The sequence below is a fragment of the Bubalus bubalis genome, chromosome 11, assembly GCF_019923935.1.
Source record: "Bubalus bubalis isolate 160015118507 breed Murrah chromosome 11, NDDB_SH_1, whole genome shotgun sequence".
NCBI classification, from domain to species: domain Eukaryota; kingdom Metazoa; phylum Chordata; class Mammalia; order Artiodactyla; family Bovidae; genus Bubalus; species Bubalus bubalis.
This window is the reverse complement of record NC_059167.1, coordinates 14,639,165-14,658,843: the sequence shown is the minus strand read 5'-3', so window position 1 is coordinate 14,658,843 and position 19,679 is coordinate 14,639,165. Positions and strand designations below refer to the sequence as shown.

General features: G+C 53.2%; 2 protein-coding genes across 9 annotated transcripts in view; one reads left to right on the top strand and one right to left on the bottom strand.

Annotated features, from left to right (window-relative positions):
* The window catches only part of POMT2 (protein O-mannosyltransferase 2), a 45,354-nt gene extending 42,012 nt beyond the window's left edge, over positions 1-3,342 (bottom strand). For all 6 annotated transcript variants that reach the window (XM_025295149.3, XM_044924701.2, XM_044924700.2 and 3 more), the window contains exon 1: positions 2,722-3,342. In XM_025295149.3, the coding sequence (XP_025150934.2) occupies positions 2,722-3,185 (464 nt within the window). In that variant the 5' untranslated portion in view covers positions 3,186-3,342. The remainder of the gene's footprint in view (positions 1-2,721) is intronic.
* Positions 3,343-3,476: 134 nt separating this feature from the next.
* GSTZ1 (glutathione S-transferase zeta 1) lies at positions 3,477-18,781 on the top strand. Of its 3 annotated transcripts, none has more exons than XM_006052880.4 (9): positions 3,477-3,616; positions 10,850-10,901; positions 12,712-12,779; positions 13,299-13,379; positions 13,956-14,081; positions 15,539-15,617; positions 16,164-16,216; positions 16,939-16,988; positions 18,244-18,781. In XM_006052880.4, exons 1-9 carry the CDS (start codon positions 3,602-3,604, stop codon positions 18,368-18,370), a joined length of 651 nt encoding a protein of 216 aa, XP_006052942.1. In that variant the 5' UTR covers positions 3,477-3,601; the 3' UTR covers positions 18,371-18,781. The 3 variants fall into 3 exon arrangements, with proteins under 3 accessions (XP_006052942.1, XP_025150936.1, XP_006052941.1); XM_025295151.3 differs by lacking the exon at positions 3,477-3,616 and adding an exon at positions 10,167-10,576 and having other exon boundaries at positions 13,956-14,033; XM_006052879.4 differs by lacking the exon at positions 3,477-3,616 and adding an exon at positions 10,342-10,576.
* The last annotated feature ends 898 nt before the right edge of the window (positions 18,782-19,679 follow it).

The following is a 19,679-nucleotide window of genomic DNA, read 5'->3' as shown; positions in this document are numbered from 1 at the left end:
TCTTATTCTCTGTCATCCCCTTTTCCTCCTGCCCCCCATCCCTCCCAGCATCAGAGTCTTTTCCAACGAGTCAACTCTTCGTATGAGGTGCCCAGAGTATTGGAGTTTCAGCTTCAGCATCATTCCTTTCAAAGAACACCCAGGGCTGGTCTCCTATAGAATGGACTGGTTGGATCTCCTTGCAGTCCAAGGGACTCTCAAGAGTCTTCTCCAATACCACAGTTCAAAAGCATCAATTCTTCAGCTCTCAGCTTTCTTCACAGTCCAACTCTCACATCCATACATGACCACTGGAAAAACCATAACCTTGACTAGACGGACCTTTGTTGGCAAAGTAATGTCTCTACTTTTCAATATGCTATCTAGGTTGGTTGTAACTTTTCTTCCAAGGAGTAGCATTTTTTAATTTCATGGCTGCAGTCACCATCTGCAGTGATTTTGGAGCCCAAAAAGATAAAGTCTGACACTGTTTCCCCATCTATTTCCCATGAAGTGATGGGACCAGATGCCATGATCTTCATTTTCTCAATGTTGAGCTTTAAGCCAACTTTTTCACTCTCCTCTTTCACTTTCATTAAGAGGCTTTTTAGTTCCTCTTCACTTTCTGCCATAAGGGTGGTGTCATCTGCATAGCTGAGGTTATTGATATTTCTCCCGGCAATCTTGATTCCAGCCTGTGCTTCTTCCAGCCCAGTGTTTCTCATGATGTACTCTGCATGTAAGTTAAATAAGCAGGGTGACAATATACAGCCTTGACGTACTCCTTTTCCTATTTGAAACCAGTCTGTTGTTCCATGTCCAGTTCTAACTGTTGCTTCCTGACCTGCATATAGGTTTCTCAAGAGGCAGGGCAGGTGGTCTGGTATTCCCATCTCTTTCAGAATTTTCCACAGTTTATTGTGATCCACACAGGTTATACCTTATATAGTGACGGACGCTGCAACTACTCAGTGACACTCACTGCCCATGTGGTTTAACCAAATCACTGAAATGGTGGTCTAAACCAAATCTGTGGCAATCCCATTAAAATTTAATAGAAAATCCTGACCTGCAGTGACATGCACCCCTTCAGGTAATATGTTAGAATGTAGGGAAGAACTGGGCCTTGGAATGTCTTTCCATTGGGAATGGGAGTTACTTTATTAATGAGAGAACTCTTATTGGCAATGATACCAAAAATCAAAGATCAGTCTAAACATCTGTGTACAGACCATAATGGATAATAGACAGGCCTTAGATTACATCCCAGCTATCTGAAATAAGACTTACTGGTCCTTCCTCCCAACTCCTCCACACATAATTCTTCCTAGGTGGCCAAATGCAGGACCCTCGAGGGCATAGGTTAATATCACAGGTTGGCCTCACCCTGCTGCTTTGAGTCCTGGTGACAGCAGCCTTAATCAAGTCTTGTATGAGACAAATTAAACAGACTTGGTCCATGCCTCTGTGTGTCAGGCTACCCAGAGTAGCCAATGGAGCTGCACATTCATATGAAGATTTGCTAGAAGCCAAGACAGCTTAAAATCAAGCAGTGAGCCTGTTGGGAAAGACAGTCCTCCATGGCTCTCTTGTACTTCCACATATCTCGCTGGGTATGCCCAGAATGCAGGGCCTTGATTACATTTCACCTGAACCATTTCCCAAAGTTGTGTTTGCATCCAGCAGCCTTGAGAGATGAGATAACGTCTCTCTCTAGGACAAAAAATATGCTTGCTTATTGCTTGCTATGAGTAAATCCCTTGGGTTTGTTGTTCCTTAGTTGCAAGGCAACCCACTGTGTGCGCGGTCTTCCATCTGAGCCCATAGCGCCACCATGGGGGGTTTCCGGGCCATGAGAAATTGAATCCAACTTGCCCATATTCATACTGCTTCCTCTCCCATGAGTAGTAAGTCTTTTGACTCTGACCCAGGAGTCTCATATCTTCGGTCAGCACTCATGAAATAATAACAAGCTAATTCCTTAGCTTCCAAGTGGGTTAACCTGATAATCTGTTCGCTTGCTTTTTAGTCAAGGAGTTCCATTTCTATCAACCTCTACACTAACTTTCTCCTCAGTGATGCAAAGAAAACATAGTATCACTTTTTGGTCAAACACATTAACCATTTTCAGATCATATAAAGCTCTTCCTCCTTCCAGCGGGAGACTCTTTAAGTTTTTTAAATGAATTTGACTCCTGCAACTCAGTCCAACAAAATCTTTAAGAAAATATGTCTCTCCTCACAGGATGACCCCAGACCTGCCAGGTGGGACCCCTGTTATCACCCATGGACACACAAGTTGTTCAGGTTCCTGAAAACCTGTTCGGAACCAGTTAGGAACATTCCCACCCCCCACCACCCCCGCCCACTGAGGCGCGGACACCCTGCAGATTAGCAACTCGGGCTTAGGAAATTCTATACTGAGGATTTCCAATTCTCCCGGGAAAGTTCAGAGCATCTTTAAAAGCCACGTGAGGCACTGCAGCATAATCTGCAAGACAGGAAGACTCCTTCCTCACATACTGAGGAATCCCACTGCCACCCACCAAAGCTAAAATCTATTCCTTCTCCCGAAGGATGCACCTGGCCAAAGGCCACCACCAGCAACCTGTATCCCCATCCTCCAGCGGGCCCCGCCCCTCCCACTGTGAATCCCGCCCCTCCGCGACCCCGGGCCAATGAGAAGGCGCGCCCCTCCTTCCGCGTGGCCACGGCGCCCGCCCAGACCCTCCCAGCACTCACCAGATGTGCGGCGGCTGGTCCAGACGGTGGAAGCGGCTGGCGAAGGACGTCAGCGTCACCAGGGCCAGCAGGGCCCACCGGCCGGCCGCCTCGAAGCGCCGCGAGCTTGGAGGAGCAGGCCGTTTGGGGCTCCGCGCTGTAGCCGCCTCCGTGGCCACGTCCCGGCCTGCGGCCCGAGCCGCCTGGGACCCACATCGGCCCCTCCGGGGGCGCAGTTCGGATCCCGCCAGGCCTCCGCCCGCGGCCGGCGGCATCCTTCCCTTCCTCAGGATAGCCCTCCGGCCCGTAGGCACGCTGGGTTTCGTGAAGCGCCCCACCAAGAAGTCACCAGGGGGCAGCTCGGGGTGCCCTGGGAAATGTAGTTCCCTGCGCCGGCTGCGCGGCGCCGGGGCCCGGCCTCTGGGGTGGGCGGGGAGGGCGCTCGCCTCCCGGGCCGCTAGGAGGCGGCTAGTGGCGCACAGCATGACGCGCGGGCGCCGGCCCGGGGAGAAGGCGGGCTCAGGGAACTGCGGCTCCCAGCGGCGCCGGGGCTGGGGGCGTGGCGGCGGGGTGGGCCGAGCTACCCGAGACCTTGGGGCGCATGCTCGGCCGGCCCCTCGCTTCTACCCAGATCAAAACCAAAGTCCTGACGTCTTGGGTCCGGCCCCTCACTTTTACCCTGATCAAAACCGAAGTCCTGACGTGTTGGGTCCGGCCCCTCGCTTTTACCGAGACCAAAACTGAAGTTCTGACGTGTTGGGGGCCGGACCCTCTCTTCTACCCAGACTAAAACCGAAGTTCTGACGTTTTGGGGTCCCACTGGGCCCGAATCGTCGCCGAGTCGGAGAGTCGCCGGCGCGAAGTTTCCTGACCCGGAAGGAGAGGCCGCCCGCAGGGCGAGATGCAAGTAGGGAAGGTCTGTGCCGCGTATCTGAGGCGAGGGGCCGCTGCTTAGAAACACTGAGGCGACCCTGGGGCCGGGGTCAAAGGTGACCGCTCGGCCCCGCCCACAGCTCCCACAAAGACTCCCAGCAGGCCGTGCGCCGCTCGGATTCGGCTCTACGCCTGCGCGTTGTACTGTGTTGGCGGGGGAGGGGGGGGAGGCGGGGGAGGCGGGGGAGGCGGGGGAGGCGGGGGAGGCGGGGGAGGCGGGGGAGGCGGGGGAGGCGGGGGGGGCGGGGGGTTGGGGTTGGAGCGGGGATTGGCCCGGAGGCACGGAACTCGAGGTTGCGCGGGTTGTTTTAGTCGTACCCTCCGTGCTAGTCTCGCCAGCCCCCAGCTCGATCCGCTGGGGCTTCCTATCTCCGTCTCGTCTCCCTGTTCTGCACACTGGCCTGCGTACTTTTTCCCGGCGGTCAGCCCGACAGGTCTCAGTTCATTTCAGTTCAGTTCAGTCCAGTCGTGTCCGACTCTTTGTGAACCCGCGGACTGCAGCACGCCAGGCATCCCTGTCCATCACCAACTCCCGGAATTTACTTAAACTCATGTCCATCGAGTCGGTGATGCTATCCAACCATTTCATCGTCTGTCGTCCCCTCCTCCTTTCTCCTGCCCTCCCTCTTTCCCAGCATCAGGGTCTTTTCCAGGGAGTCAGCTCTTCGCATCAGGTGGCCAAAGTATTGGAGTTTCAGCTTCAACATCGGGTCTAACAGTTAGCAAATAGCCTTCCAGGGTTGTTTGCATTTTGAGAGAGTGCCAAGGGGAGGTGGTGGCACTTGTGGTCATAACAATCACTTGACTTTACCGGTTTTAATTTGCATTTCCCAGGCCTGTCCCCAAACTGCTATATCAATCTCTTTATTAAAGAGTGAGAACAGCGATTGTAGCTCAAAGGAAGGTGGCAGGAACATCAGGTGGAATATAGCATAGCTTTAATAATAATAGAACCTTCCCTGGTGGCTCAGATGGTAAAGCATCTGCCTGCAATACAGGAGCCCTGGATTCAATCCCTGGGTCAGGAAGATCCCCTGAGAAGGAAATGGCAATCCACTCCAGTATTCTTGCCTGGAAAATCCCATGGTCTGAGGAGCCTGGTGGGCTACTGTCCATGAGGTCGCAAAGAGTTGGACATGACTGAGCGACTTCACTCTTTTAACTTTTAAAATTTAGCTCTGCAAATGCAAAAAGGAATATGGAATGGTTTATGCAGGTATCATTGGTAAGAGACCAGAAACCGCCCTTGGTTATATCTGCTGGTGGCCCATAAGTAGGAAACGTGAGGGCTTAATGGCATTTACAGTGGTTCTGTGCTCACCCTTAGCACAGGTCAAAGGTATAACATTCAGTAACTAGGTAAGGTGTTTCTTCAGAGATTCTAAGCTACTGTTTGCAGCTCTCTAGAGATTCCATTCTGTTTCAGCAGTTGCTGCCTCTGGGCCCCGGGGGCCCCTCCAGCCTAAGCAGGTAAGGAAAGGGAGGCACCGTGGAGCAGGGTACATCTAATTGTGGCCACCAAACTCTTCCTCCAAGGATGCCTGCTGCCTATCACTTGCCCTCTGTGCCAGAACTATCTTCGCTTTCCCCATGAAAGTTCCCTTCAGGATAGACTGAAACTCTCAGGCTCAGGAACTAATTTAGGAGGACTGGGTTTCCACTTGTGTCCTTACCTGCATGGAAAGTGGAGTTGGTATTTCGAGGATGATGAAAGCAGGGTTAGGTAGTGAAAGGTTGTTGCTGAACTATGCAAAGATGCTGGGATTCTTGGCCTCCAGAGAAGAATTCAATCTGGGACCAGAGACGAGGCTTGATCGCTCAGAGCTTTTGTGTAATAAAGTTTTATTAAAGTATAAAGAAGATAGAGAAAGCTTCTGACGTAGACATTAAAAGAGGGTAGAAAGAGTACCCGCTTGCTAGTGTTAGCAATGGAGTTATATACTTTCCAATGAGTTTTTGAGTCGGGAGTCAGCGTTTTTCCCAAGATATACATCATCCTTCCAAGTAAGGTCATAAAGCAGAGTAACACCTTTAAAAGCTCTAATATATTTTTCTGGGTCCTCTAAACAGTCTCCCAGATCCTCCTTGATTCTTTGTATTTCTTGATAAGAAAAAGGCTTATTAACTCTCGTAGACTGATTATTTCTCCGGGTGGATGCTTCATGAAGAGGCAACAGCTTGTGTGGCTGTTCCTCAGTCTCGCTGCTCTGCACATATGATCCCAGGAATATATTGGAGAAACTTGCTTTTCTTTATCTCTTTGTCTCCTGTCCTCCATCTCATCTAACAAAGTAGGAGGACAGGAGGGACCTGAAGGAGTCACACCCAAATCTGTACCCTTAGGACACAAGTCTGGCATATTTCACAGAGAGAAAAAAGGGCAACACATATGCTACTTCTACCCATTTCCCTTGTTTTCTACAGAACCGGTCTAATGGTAAAACAGTATTATACTTAAGAGACCCTCCAACTGGCCACCATTTGCCATCCTCCAATGGATACCGTGGCCATGCAGTATCACATAGGAAGACCAGGTGTGAATTCTTTAAGCCCTGGGGATCAAATCTATCCATTTTTCAGGATATAGTTCAAAGGACTGAGGCTGGAATAGTTCGCGCCCATCTGTAAGAGAGGAAAAAAGTGACCAGCGCCATCTTTCTACTGAAGGCGTCCCTCCTTGCTCTAGATGGGGGTGTAGACAGATTTTACACCAAAGCTTTTCTTTCCTGGTCAGACTTAATCTGTCACTTACCAACGCAGGCGCCGTATTCGTCCCTCACGGTCCAGGGATAGACCTGATAGCATCCCTAACGTCCGGCTCTTCACCATTACCTCTGATGCCACCTGGGGTGCAATCAGAGTAACCTTCTGGAATGCCTCCCAGGCTAAGATCGCTGGGGGCACCGTTCATCACCTGAGTGCCTGTGCACAACCCGGAGTATATTCCTGACCACAATAAGACCAATAATGAACATAAAACTGAGATGTTCCTTCCAAGCGTCACCATACCAGTATAAGAGCCTCCTAAGCATCACCACACCAGTATAAGAGTCTCCTCTGGTCCACTAAGACCCAGCATTACCAGAGGAAAAAAAAAAACCCATTGTAGTTCCAATCTGAGTAACCTTTAACCTCAGAGATGCTCTTGTAGCTAGAGCTCCATCTAACTTCCAAACTTTCGATTCCTAGTGAGGCTAGGCGCTTCCTGACTACCAATCCAAGTTTGGGATCTAAGTAACAATACACAGTAACAGCATAGCTCACAAGTCCCTTGAAAGTCTATGATGTGACAGATTAGGTTAGTACTCCTAATTTCCAAGGAGTTATGAAATGGTCAAAGAGACCGAAAAGTTTGACTGAGAAAGAGTTTGGTCCACATGCTTTGCCCATTTCTGGTTGGTCACCGAAGGAGACATTGGGTGCCTCTTGGCATTGGCAGGTCGGTATAAACCCTCGACAGGTTTCTGCCATAAGCCGTATGAGGTCACTGCGGAACCGCAGAGCAGGGCTCCTCACTTGCTTCACACAGGGCATTTCATTCATTCACACAAGCACAGCGTAGAGTTAGTAAAGTACAGCAGAAAACGTGTTCACTAGGAGAACAAAGAACTAGAGCTCCAAGCATCCTTACCTTGTTCTGAAGAATCCTGGATGAGCCCCCAAGATGAAAGGTTGTTGCTGAACCACGCAAAGATGCTGGAATTCTTGGCCTCCAGAGGAGAATTCAATCCAGGGCCAGAGACGAGGCTTGATCGCTCAGAGCTTTTGTGTAATAAAGTTTTATTAAAGTATAAAGGAGATAGAGCTTCTGACATAGACCTCAGAAGGGGGTAAAAAGAGTACCCTCTTGCTATGGAGTAATGCAATGAGTTATATACTCTCTATAGCAATGGAGTTATATACTCTCCAGTGAATCCAAAGAATGTCTGGAGGTTGTAAAGACCAGACCTACTCCATAATTTACATTTTAAGATAACAGGATTAGCCAGAAGGTTTAATCCAGAGACTGTCCTCAGGCAAGGTACATTACTGTTATATAATCCTTGTAAAAAGTTCCCTGGTGACAGTAAAGCGTCTGCCTACAATGCAGGAGACCTGGGTTCAATCCGTGGGTCGGGAAGATCCCCTGGAGAAGGAAATGGCAACCCACTCTAGTATTCTTGCCTGGAAAATCCCATGGACGGAGGAGCCTGGTTGGCTACTGTCCATGGGGTTGCAAAGAGTTGGACAGGACTGAGCGACTTCACTATCTATCTATCTAATCCTTGTAAAGACCAAACCTACTCCCATAATTTATATTTTAAGATAACAGGATTAGCCAGAAGGTATAATCCAGAGACTGTCCTCTGGCAGGATACATTGTTATATAATCTTAAGGAATGTAGAGCAAAAAAGGTTTGTCCTTTCTTCATCCTTGTGGCCACTCCTCAGTGGCCACAGGACTACAAAAGGTCCGTTTTCATTCCAATCCCAAAGAAAGGCAATGCCAAAGAATGCTCAAACTACCACACAATCACATGCTAGTAAGGTAATGCTCAAAATTCTCCAAGCCAGGCTTCAACAATACGTGAACCGTGAACTTACAGATGTTCAAGCTGGTTTTAGAAAAGGGAGAGGAACCAGAGATCAAATTGCCAACATCTGCTGTATCATCAAAAAAGCAAGAGAGTTCCAGAAAAACATCTATTTCTGCTTTATTGAGTATACCAAAGCCTTTGACTCTATGGATCACAATAAACTATGGAAAGTTATGAAAGAGATGGGAATACCAGACCACCTGATCTGCCTCTTGAGAAACCTATATGCAGGTCAGGAAGCAACAGTTAGAACTGGAACTGGACATGGAACAACAGACTAGTTCCAAATAGGAAAAGGAGTACATCAAGGCTGTGTATTGTCACCCTGCTTATTTAACTTCTATGCAGAGTACATCATGAGAAACGCTGGGCTGGAGGAAGCACAAGGAAGGAATCAAGATTGCCTGGGAGAAATATCAATAACCTCAGCTATGCAGATGACACCACCCTTATGGCAGAAAGTGAAGAGGAACTGTTACCTCTTGATGAAAGTGAAAGAGGAGAGTGAAAAAGTTGGCTTAAAGCTCAACATTGAGAAAACGAAGATCATGGCATCTGGTCCCATCATTTCATGGTAAATAGATGGGGAAACAGTGTCAGACTTTATTTTTTGGAGCTCCAAAATCACTGCAGATAGTGATTGCAGCCATGAAATTAAAAGACGCTTACTCCTTGGAAGGAAAGTTATGACCAACCTAGATAGCATATTCAAAAGCAGAGACATTACTTTGCCAACAAAGGTCCATCTAGTCAAGACTATGGTTTTTCCTGTGGTCATGTATGGATGTGAGAGTTGGACTGTGAAGAAAGCTGAGCGCTGAAGAATTGATGCTTTTGCACTGTGGTGTTGGAGAAGACTCTTGAGAGTCCCTTGGACTGCAAGGAGATCCAACCAGTCCATTCTAAAGGAGATCAGTCCTGGGTGTTCTTTGGAAGGACTGATGCTGAAGCTGAAACTCCAATACTTTGGCCACCTCATGCGAAGAGTTGACTCAGTGGAAAAGATTCTGATGCTGGGAGGGATGGGGGGCAGGAGGAGAAGGGGATGACAGGATGAGATGGCTGGATGGCATCACTGACTCAACGGACATGAGTTGGAGTGAACTCCAGGAGTTGGTGGTGGACAGGGAGGCCTGGCGTGCTGCAATTCATGGGATCACAAAGAGTCAGACACCACTGAGTGACTGAACTGAACTTCTTCCTCCTTGAGAATTCCAGACCCCTCTCTCCTTAGGGACCCCTAGACTTCTTATCGACCTGCCTAGGAAATGACTCTCTCAGTTGCAAGCAGCTTGGTGACCTGGCGCATGCAGAAGAAGGAAGAAACTTGGGTGAAGTGTCTAGAGAGAGATGGTAGACAGGGGTAATCTGAGAAATTCTGTTGAGTTCTCCCTCATCCATAAGGCTACATATGTGTCTGCTGGAAGATTCATGAGTGCTAGTTACTGGTAATTCTGTCCTGGGTTCTGCTTTGAAATGCTGGGTACCTGGAAGCACCAGAGAAAGTAACTTTGAGTCCCCAAAAGTTTAGAGGTAATGTCTCACATGCTATTGCCTTCAGGGGCTTTAAAGCAACAAAAATGAGGGACAGGACCATGGCAGATCTGAGAGGGCATGCTTTCTCTAAAGGGGGTTATTAATTGTCTCTGGTCAGTGTTGCTACTCAGAAAACAGTCCAGTATCACCAGACTTTTTTTTTTTTAGGAAAAACAGGCAATAGGATTTATATATAAAACAATATGATTTTAAATGTTAGCAACTAATTGAAAGGTTTTTAAATACAGTATAGACTAAACAGAACACTGTGGGCTGCCAGCTTGTGACCTCAGCTTTGGAGTCAATGGGCATATTCCCTAGCTGTTTTAATGAGATCACTTGAGAGCATGGAGGACTGGTAGGTGGAATGTTGAAAGAGATGGGCACCAAAGCTCAGAAAATTAGATTTCCCGATATCTCTGCCACTGTCGGAAGGTATTAAGCTATCATTTTAGGGCAACCCTTCGTTTCACAGATGAGGGAGCTGAAGACTAGAGAAGGCAGAGCTAGTTCCTGCCCTGGGACCAGACCCCAGGTATGCCAGCTCCCAGCCCACTGCACCACGTGAACTACTACCTCAAAACTACACCTCCTGTCTGCCCAGGACACCAGACCCGGCTCCACCAGAAGCAGAAAAGGCTTCCCACAAGTTCAAGAGGCCTTCTGACCAGACTCAAAGTTCCCCTGATGCCTGTTTAGCCCAGCTTCCCATTGGCTGGTAGTAGGATCCACCCCCTTTAGAGTTACTCCCCCTGCCCTGCAGCTCTATGAGAGTGGATGTTCCCTGAGAGGCCAGGGGTCACCACAGCAGCATGGCTGAATCGAGCAAGGTAAGGAAAGCACTTGCAGGCTGGCTTCCCCTGGGGGGAGTCCCTGGGACCTCAGGGACGCGTGACGGCACAGTTGGAGTCACCACACGACCCCCAAGACTTCTATCCCAGAAAGCTCTGAGTCTGGCCTGAATTTTCCCGATGCAGGCCTAAGGAAGGAGGCCTGGCTTGCTGGGAGCCTCCTGGCTGGGAGTTGCCTCCCCTCCAGTGGACTTCTGGGGCTGAGAACCCACCAAGCATGGGTTAACGTGCCTCCTTGTCCTCTCTCCTCAGCCCATCCTGTATTCCTATTTCCGAAGCTCCTGCTCATGGAGAGTTCGAATCGGTAAGAGCTGTGCCTCCACTGAAAGCCGGGGTGGGGTGGGGTGGAGGGAAGCGTGGGTGAAAAGCTGGGTACCAGCTTTTCAGGGTACCACCCCCAGCAGATCTCCTGGAGCCCTCAGCCTTGAAGGCATGTCTACCTTGCAAAGCCAACAAGAGGAAGGAAGGGGCTGTTTTTCTTCTTGGACCCGCCAGCTCTCCCACACTGCTCTCCAAAGCCCCGTAGTAACCATGCTTCAGGCAACCTCAGAGAACTCAGAGGTCCTTGGTAACTGGCAGGGAACAGCTGGCATTCCTCACTTCTTATCTTATTTGATCTGGCAAATTAAACAGAACTGGCCAGTGTCAACCCCAGAGGCCTCAGGGAAGGAGAAACCACGGCCCCTCTGGTTCAGTCCTCATCTGACCCTTCCCTCGCTCAGCTTCACTCAGCCCTTGGCCAAGCTCAGAGTCGCAGGCTCTTGCCGAGAGAGAATGGCGCTGAGTGCTTTTGTGTCCATGCCTCCATTTAAACCTGAACAACCCTAGGAGGGAGTTATTATTGGTGTCACCATTGTACTGGTGGGAAAACTGGGGCACAGGGAGGTTGTCCAAGGGTACTTGCCCAAGGTCACGTAGCTAGTAAGGGGCGGAGTTGGAATTTGACCCAGCTAGTCTGGCTCCAGAGTCCATGTTCTTTCCTACCCTGCGCTGCCCGTCAGCTGGGGAAACGGGCACAGAGGCTCATGAAGTTACCTGCCCAAGGCCATGAGGCTAGCGGGTGAATGTGATGGCATTTGAACCCCGGCAGCCTGCTACCAGAAGCCCGGTCCTGACTGCAAAGCCATCCTCCATGACCACCTCTTCCCACAGGCCCCTGGTATTTGCTAGATTCGGTGGGCAAGAGCACTGGGCTGCCAGAGGAGACGTTCCTTGAAGAAGACGCCCTCCTCCAGCCCACAGCCTCCACCCTGGCTGGGCCAGACCAGCAGCGTGGGCACTGTCTCTGCGAGCCCGGTGTGCCTTGGCCTCCGGCCCAGCCCCGACCACGCTCACCCTCCAGGGTGGAGCTGACCACGGCTGACAGAGCCCAGTGTCCTCCAGGCTCTGCAGACTGTGACATGTCTCAGCCTACTCCCCTCATTCCTTTGCCTGATGCCGGCCATCGCCGTATTTTAATGCACAAGTGTGCACACTTATACAGTCTCCTCCACTGCAATTGACTGTTTTACCCTCACTTTGCTTGGAAGGGTGGTGGGGGGTGGGGAAACATCAAAGGAGGAGGAGAGGAAATCCAGCCACTAGGAGTCCCAGCTATGCCTCACTGAGACCACCAGAGTCCCAGTACCCTGCTTGGAATCTGCAGTCAACAACCCGGAGAACAGAGAGAATGGATTAGAAAGGGCTTCCTCTCTAAACAGAACCAGAGTGTCATCAGTCCATGTGGGCCCTGCCTGGTCACTGAGTGCCTTCCCTCAGCCCTCAGATGGCTTTGGCTGGGGGAATGAGTGCATGTCTCCAACACATCAGCCCTGCTCCCTGCTAGGTGAGGCCCTGCAGGGGGCAGAGATGACAGGGACACTTCCCTGCTGTCCTCCAGGAGCCCACGGTGTGGGCTCCCCAAAGGCCTCCCCTGGGGATACAGTGAGCCCAGGAGGAAGAGAGACAGAGCATCAGGGCCCTGAGGTAGGAGAGCAGATGCTGGTCAAGGGAGATGGGAAGCAGGGCCCAGGACTTCCCCCAGTGGTGCAGAGAAAGAAGACTCCAACTCTCTGGTCACCCTGGGGAATGTGGTCGGAGGCAGTCACCCAACTGCCATCTCCCATCTCTCCTAGCTCTGGCCTTGAAAAACATCGACTATGAGACAGTAGCCGTCAACCTCACAAAGGATGGGGGCCAGCAGGTAAGGAGGCCGCCCCCAGGCCACGATGTAGGAGGCAGAGGCCTCGAAGAGGGGCCCAGCAGGGGATGCAGACTTCTGCCCATGAGGATGAACCGTGTAGTCCTGCGCCCTGTAGTCCCCACAGCTGGAGGAGGCTGCTGGCTTTCCCTCATGGGATAGGGCAGCAGGCTGTGCAGCAGCTGCCGGGGCCATGGGGAGGCCCAGGTTCCAGGAGCCATACGACAGCATGACTCCAGGAGGGCGGGTGGTGAACCCTGCAGAGGCGCCTTGGTGGCCACATACGAGGTGCAGGGACAAGCACACAGCCAGGCCACTGGGACAAAGCTTGTGTCTCAGCAGCCACTGGGCTTCAGGATTCTGCACGGATTCCCCCAGGTGTCACCCAGGGCCTTGGAGCCAGGGCCTTCCGCAGGGAGGGAGGTGCAGGTGGGCAGTAGGCTGGGGGCTTCCTGCTTGCTCCTCTCTGCTTTAGCTGGCTCAGCCCAGGCCGCCCAGCCCACCAGAGCCTCGTCTCCACAGTTCTCTGAAGAATTCCAGGCCCTGAATCCCATGAAGCAGGTGCCAGCCCTGAAGATTGATGGAATCACCATCGGCCAGTCCGTAAGTGCAAGCTTCGGGAAACCCCGCATAAGTATGGGGCCTGAACAAGAGGACCTCACGGACCTTCCTTGCCTGTGTCTACCCAAGGCGCCCAGCTCTTAGGAGGGACGCAGGAGGGAGGGAGGTTGCCCGCTTGCTTTGGAAACTGATGGGAGGCTTAAGCATGGGGGGAGCCTAAGCTCAGCAGGACAAGGGTCCAAAATGAGCTTGTCCTCCTGGGGAGCCTCTTGGCTTCACGGGGCTCGAGGGGAGGATGGTAAGAAGGATAAAAAAGGTGGGGTGGTGATGTGGGCTTCCCCGGGTGGCACTAGTGGTAAAGAACCCGCCTGCCAATGCAGGAGACGTAAGAAACCTGGGTTCGATCCCTGGGTCGGGAAGATCCCCTGGAGAAGGGCATGGCAACCCACTCCAGTATTCCTGCCTGGAGAATCCCATGGACAGAGGAGCCTGGTGGGCTGCAGTCCGTGGGGCTGCGAAGAGTCGGACGTGACTGAGCGACGTAGCGCAGTGGAGGAGTGGAGGAGGAGGAATCGGCCGTCCCCTCTGGTCCCTGTCTCACTGCTCCCCTCTGGACAGCTGGCCATCATCGAGTATCTGGAGGAGACCCGGCCCACGCCGCGACTCCTGCCTCGGGACCCAAAGAAGAGGGCGCAGGTGCGCATGGTATCCGACCTCATTGCCAGTGGCATCCAGCCCCTGCAGGTGCGGCTCCTGTGTGTGTGCTCCCTCCCTCCCCTTGCCCCTGCGAGCCCACCCTGCGGCACCCAGCTCGTCAGTGGGTGGGGGCTGGGGGCAGGAAGACAGAGGGGACCCTCAGGGACTTGGCCCTGGATTGTGGGGCAGAGGGAGGAGGGGAGCCAGAAAATACCCATCCCCCGGGGGCCCCCAGGTTTCCAAGGACACCTCCAGAGGCACCACCTCCCTCTGAAGTGGGAAGGGGCTAGGAGGCAGGGAGAGGTGAGCCACCCAGGTCCTGCCTTGACCAAGAGCAGCCTCCCTTTCACCTGTTCTCTGTCATAAACTGGGATTCACTTCAGATTTTTTTTTTTAATTGTCACTGGTAGAACAGAGATGGAGAAGGCAATGGCACCCCACTCCAGTACTTTCGCCTAGAAAATCCCATGGACGGAGGAGCCTGGTAGGCTGCAGTCCATGGGGTCGCTCGAGTTGGACTCGACTGAGCGACTTCACTTTCACTTTTCACTTTCATGCATTGGAGAAGGAAATGGCAACCCACTCCAGTATTCTTGCCTGGAGAATCCCAGGGACGGGAAGCCTGGTGGGCTGCCGTCTATGGGGTCGCACAGAGTCGGACACGACTGAAGCGACGTAGCAGCAGCAGCAGTAGCAGAACAGAAAAGTGTTAAAAGAGTTCATCTGTTTTTTAAAACATTCATCTGTGCTAACTCCTGACTTTGCAAAAAGAAAATAGCCCGGAAAGATGAAGTGACTTTGCAAATAAGAAAATAGCCCAGGGCTTCCCTTGTGGCTCAGCTGGTAAAGCATCTGCCTGCAATTCAGGAGACCTGAGTTCAATCCCTGGGTTGGGAAGATCCCCTGGAGAAGGGAAAGGCTACTCGCTCCAGTATTCTGGCCTGGAGAATTCCATGGACTGTATAGTCTCAAGGATCCAAAAAAGAAGAAAATAGCCCAGAAAGGTGGCATGACTCTAAGTGTGACAGACCCCGGACTGCGCACCTGTGCCCCCTTGTTGCTTTTTTTTTTTTTTTAACAAAGGAAGTTAGAGCAGACAGACATCCATCTGGATCTCCTGAAAGCTAGTCCTGTGTGCCTCTCCCATCCTGCCCCCTAGCCTGTATCAGCACCCCCTCTTCACAAGGGACCATGTCACGGAGAAGCACTGGACGCAAGGGAGAGAGGCCTTGGGGTGCACCCCCACCTTCCACGTCTCTGCTGGAGTCACAGGCTTCCAGACTGCAGGGGACTCTGGGGCAGCCTGAGAAGGTGGCCTCCAAGATGGTCACCTCCCTTCCCACCCAGGGCCCAGATGGGAGGAAGGAGCTCACAGGGTCCAGGGTAGGACAGGTGTACAGTCAAAGGCCGCATGGGAACTGGGCTTGCCTGAGGGGCCTTAGCGGAGTGGGTGGGCTCAGCCTGGCTCCCAGAGCTCACCCCTGATTTTTCCTTGGGCCACACAGAACCTGTCTGTCCTGAAGCAGGTGGGACAGGAGAACCAGCTGACCTGGGCCCAGCAGGCCATCACTTCTGGCTTTAATGGTGAGTCCCTGCTCCTGTGAGCTGCCCTCTGGTGACCTCTCAGAGAAATGGCCCTCACAGCCAGGGCCCCGGGCATCTACAGCAACCTCCCAGGCCCTTTGGCCTTGACAGTGGTGGCATGATGGGCAGGGCCTAGGGGGCAGTGGGTTGGGCAGCAACCAAACCTGACCCGAACCCCTGGTGCTTCTGGGACCCTCACGCCCGAGGCCTTTGGAAGATAGGAGGCCCAGCTTCTGCTCCACTGCCCACTGCGTGCAGGAAGCCAAGGCCCACAACGCGCCCGCCCCTCAGCGTGAGAACCACTGCCTTGGCCAGCGGCAGGTCTTGTCCTCTCGGGAGGGAACGGTAGCTGCAATTGCCGAGGGCAGGCACCCCCACACCCCATCACCCATCTCCAGGCCCGATGGCCGCATTCCTTCCAGCACACACTCCAGCCTTGCTACTCAAGACAGCTGCCCATGTCATAGCTATGGATGCCAAAGCCCAGAAAGGCTGATCTCCCTTTTCTGTGCCCAGAGTGAGAGTCGCCATGTTGCCTCCCCACAGCTCTGGAGCAGATCCTGCAGAGCACGGCAGGGAGGTACTGTGTGGGGGATGAGGTAAGCCGCTCCCCGGGCCGCCTCAGGCTCAGCCGCATCCCTCCAGCCCGGGGCAGGCTCGGTCTCCAGAGCTTCCCGAGGAGGCGGCTGCGGTGGGCGTGGGGGAGGGCACCCTCTGTGTTAAGCAGAAGTTGGCTCGTGGGGCGCTCCTCTGGTCCCCTTGGTCGGCTGCCTCAAGAGGAAGTGAGTTTCTCATTCCTCGAGGTATTCAAGTCAAAGACCTCGTCTCCAAAATGCAGAGGCAGTCCAGCTGTCACATGAGGGATTAGACTAGACAGTGTCTCCATTCCCTTCCAGTGACAGGATTCTAGGGTTCAGGCGTCCTTGGCTCATACAGGCTGAGGCCCTGGCCCTTTGGTAATTCTGGTTCCCGAGCGCCACCCCCAGCCTGCACCCAGAGGCATCCCGTCCCTGCTGGGCGTCCTCCCTACGTGCTGGTGGTTTTTAACGAGGACAGTACCGTCCACTGAGGCAGGCGGGCCTTCTCTGGCTACCCACAGAGCTGGTTGTCAGGGCAGCTGGAGCTTAGCCAGGAGAAGTGCTTCTACCCAAGGGACAGACCCCGCCTGGGCCCACGGGAGACAAGCAGGGGGAGGGCAGCCTTGGGGTGGGTAGAAGGGCCAGAGACAGATGGCAGCGTCAGAGGCCAGCACCCCGGTACAGGCACCAGCGTGAGCCTGGGGTGCGCCCCCTGATGAAAGCCCCCCTGACCCTCTTTGCAGGTGTCCATGGCTGACCTGTGCTTAGCACCGCAGGTGGCAAATGCTGACAGGTAAGAGCGCGCCACGGCACCCTTTCTCCTCCTCCTGGCCGCTCCCCTCAAAACACCCAGCTTCCTCCTACTGTCAGGCCCTGACTTCATCTACTGAGGTGACATCTCATGCAGACTCTCCCTGACTGGCCAAGGTACCCCCCCCCACCCCCGTGCCAGGCCACAGCAGCCACTGTGGCCCAGAGAAGACGGCCAGGAGAAGCCAGGGTAACACTGTTGCCATGCCCACCACAGCCTGGGGGATACCTCATAGTCCCTGCTCCCAGGAGGGGGTGTCTCACCTGGTGGACACTCCTGAAGGAGACTCTCTGAGAGCCTGCTCTCTCCCGTGTGGTGTGTCTGTGCCCAGCAGTGAGCTCTGCTTTCCTCCCATCAGCCCTTCAGGAAGGCCCAGATAGAACCTCTCTGTGGAAGGCATCGTGCTGAGCACTGCTGTGTGTGTGTGTGTGTGTGTGTGTGTGTGTGTGTGTGTGTGAGCACGCACATGCACATGTGTGTGCTCAGTTGCTCAGCTGTGCCTGACTCTTTGGGACCCCATGGACTGTAGCCCACCAGGCTCCTCTGTCCATTGGATTCTCCTGGCAAGAATACTGGAGCGGGTTGCCATTTCTCACGCCAGGGAACTGTTACAGTTATGGAAACACTTAACAAGAATGTGTTGGAGAAGGAAATGGCAACCCACTCCAGAACTCTTGCCTAGAGAATCCCGTGGACAGAGGAGCCTGGTGGGCTGCTGTCCATGGGGTCGAACAGAGTTGGACAAGACTGAAGTGACTTAGCATGCATGCATGCATTGGAGAAGGGAATGGCAACCCACTCCAGTATTCTTGCCTGGAGAATCCCAGGGACAGAGGAGCCTGGTGGGCTGCCATCTGTGGGGTCGTACAGAGTCGGACACGACTGAAGTGACTTAGCAGCAGCAGCAACAGGAATGTGTAGACACATTCCCTCCCCTCAAGAAGCTCATGAAATGGCTGGGAGATAATCTGTATATGAGAGCCCAGAACCAGCCTTACACATGTAAGTCGTGTAGACTGCCTCGGCAGCCCGTTCCCATTGAGTGGGAACAGCAGGAAACACGGTACTGCAGGAGACCCGCCCCTCCGCAGAGAGCTCCCTGTGAATGCAGCCCCCAGCCGGAAGGCCGCCTTCCTAGGCCTGCGCCGGCCAGCCCGGGGACTTCATCCAGCCCTGCCCGCCGCCCACAGGCTGTGCCCTGCAGACCTCGGCTTAGATGGATGTTTCTCTGCCCCAGGTTCAAGGTGGACCTCACTCCCTACCCTACCATCAGCCGCATCAACAAGTCACTGCTGGCCTTGGAGGCCTTCCACGTGTCTCACCCCTGTCGGCAGCCAGATACACCCCCTGAGCTGAGGGCCTAGCTCTCAAACTGCGCCCCACTGGTGCTGGAGCGGGAGGCAGGGAGGGGTGCAGGGGAGACACGGCCTGGGCTGAACTTGCCTGGAAATGAGCGAGGCCCGACTACAGAGAAGAAGAAGACCTGAACCCTCGAGCTGGCTCTGCCTTCCCACCGGACCGGTCTCTGCCTCGCCCCTTCGTTCGGCACCCATGGGCAGGGTGGGGTGGGAAGATGCGGGAGTGGGTAAGGCAGGAGGTTACCTGGTGTCTGGGTCCCAGGCAGTCAGGAGGATGCAGTGAATGTAGGCTGAAATGTCTGGCCAGTTTACCGGAGCCATGAGGAAGTCTGCGTGCATCTTCCCATCTCCTCGACTGTTAACTGACTTCCGAGACAGCCCACCCTGGAATCTGATCATTAAACTAAAGCCCAGGTGTCTGCATTGTATCACTTAAAGCTGAGCTGGGTTCCAGAAGGTGAACCCTCTTCCTGGCTGGAATCCCCCTGCGTCTGGACTAGGAGAGTCAGCCAGCCCCTTGCCCACCCCCTGTGGTTGGCCTGGCCCTCGGGACCTAAGGGCCAGGAAGAAAAATAAGCCCCAAAGTCTGCCTGAGAGAGTCAGACAAGACCCAGGAGAGAACAGGTATGAGAAGCAGGAGAGAGAGCATCCTGTGACCAGTTGAGCACCCAGGGCTGAGAGTGGTACTACTTCTAAGGCTCTCTCAGCCAAGTCCCTCATTTTCGGGGGCGGCGTTCTCTGGACCAACCCCAGGGTTTGATACTTAGGATACATCCCGTTGTGAATGGTCCTGGGAGTGGAGGCAGGCTCCTCCACGGGCAGCATAAACAGCCTCCAACTGGTGAGCTCAGGAGACCAACCTGGTAACAGCTTACCTTGGGCTTCCCTGGACCAGGTCCCCAAGCCTGGCAGTGAGCAGCCAGAACCAGGATGACGTCTAGACAGAGATGATCTCCCCACCGCTCTCTGTGAGGAGATTGGGGTCACTTCTGGGAGAGAAACAAGATGACCTGTATATCCTATACTTGAGATTTCTCTTTCCCTGTGTAACTGAGGTTTAAACGGGGAATTAAGATATATGTGTCCAGTCCAAATGGAAGTCCCCTCTCTCAGCCATGAGTCTCTTTTCTTTTTAAATATTTACTTATTTATTTGGCTGTGCCAGGTCTTGCTCGCAGCATGCGGGATCTTTAGTTGCAGCTTGTTAACTCTTAGTTGCAGCCATGTGGGATCTAGTTCCCTGACCCAGGATCAAACCTGGGCCCCCTGCATTGGGAGCTCGGAGTCTTAGCCCCTGGGCCACCAGAGACGTCCC

What these genes read in the sequence shown, in the direction of transcription:
- GSTZ1 (XM_006052879.4), top strand. An exon ending in CTCATGGAGAGTTCGAATCG is followed by an intron (nt 10,902 to 12,711) that starts GTAAGAGCTGTG and finishes CATCTCTCCTAG; the next exon opens with CTCTGGCCTTGAAAAACATC. An exon ending in GGTACTGTGTGGGGGATGAG is followed by an intron (nt 16,217 to 16,938) that starts GTAAGCCGCTCC and finishes CCCTCTTTGCAG; the next exon opens with GTGTCCATGGCTGACCTGTG.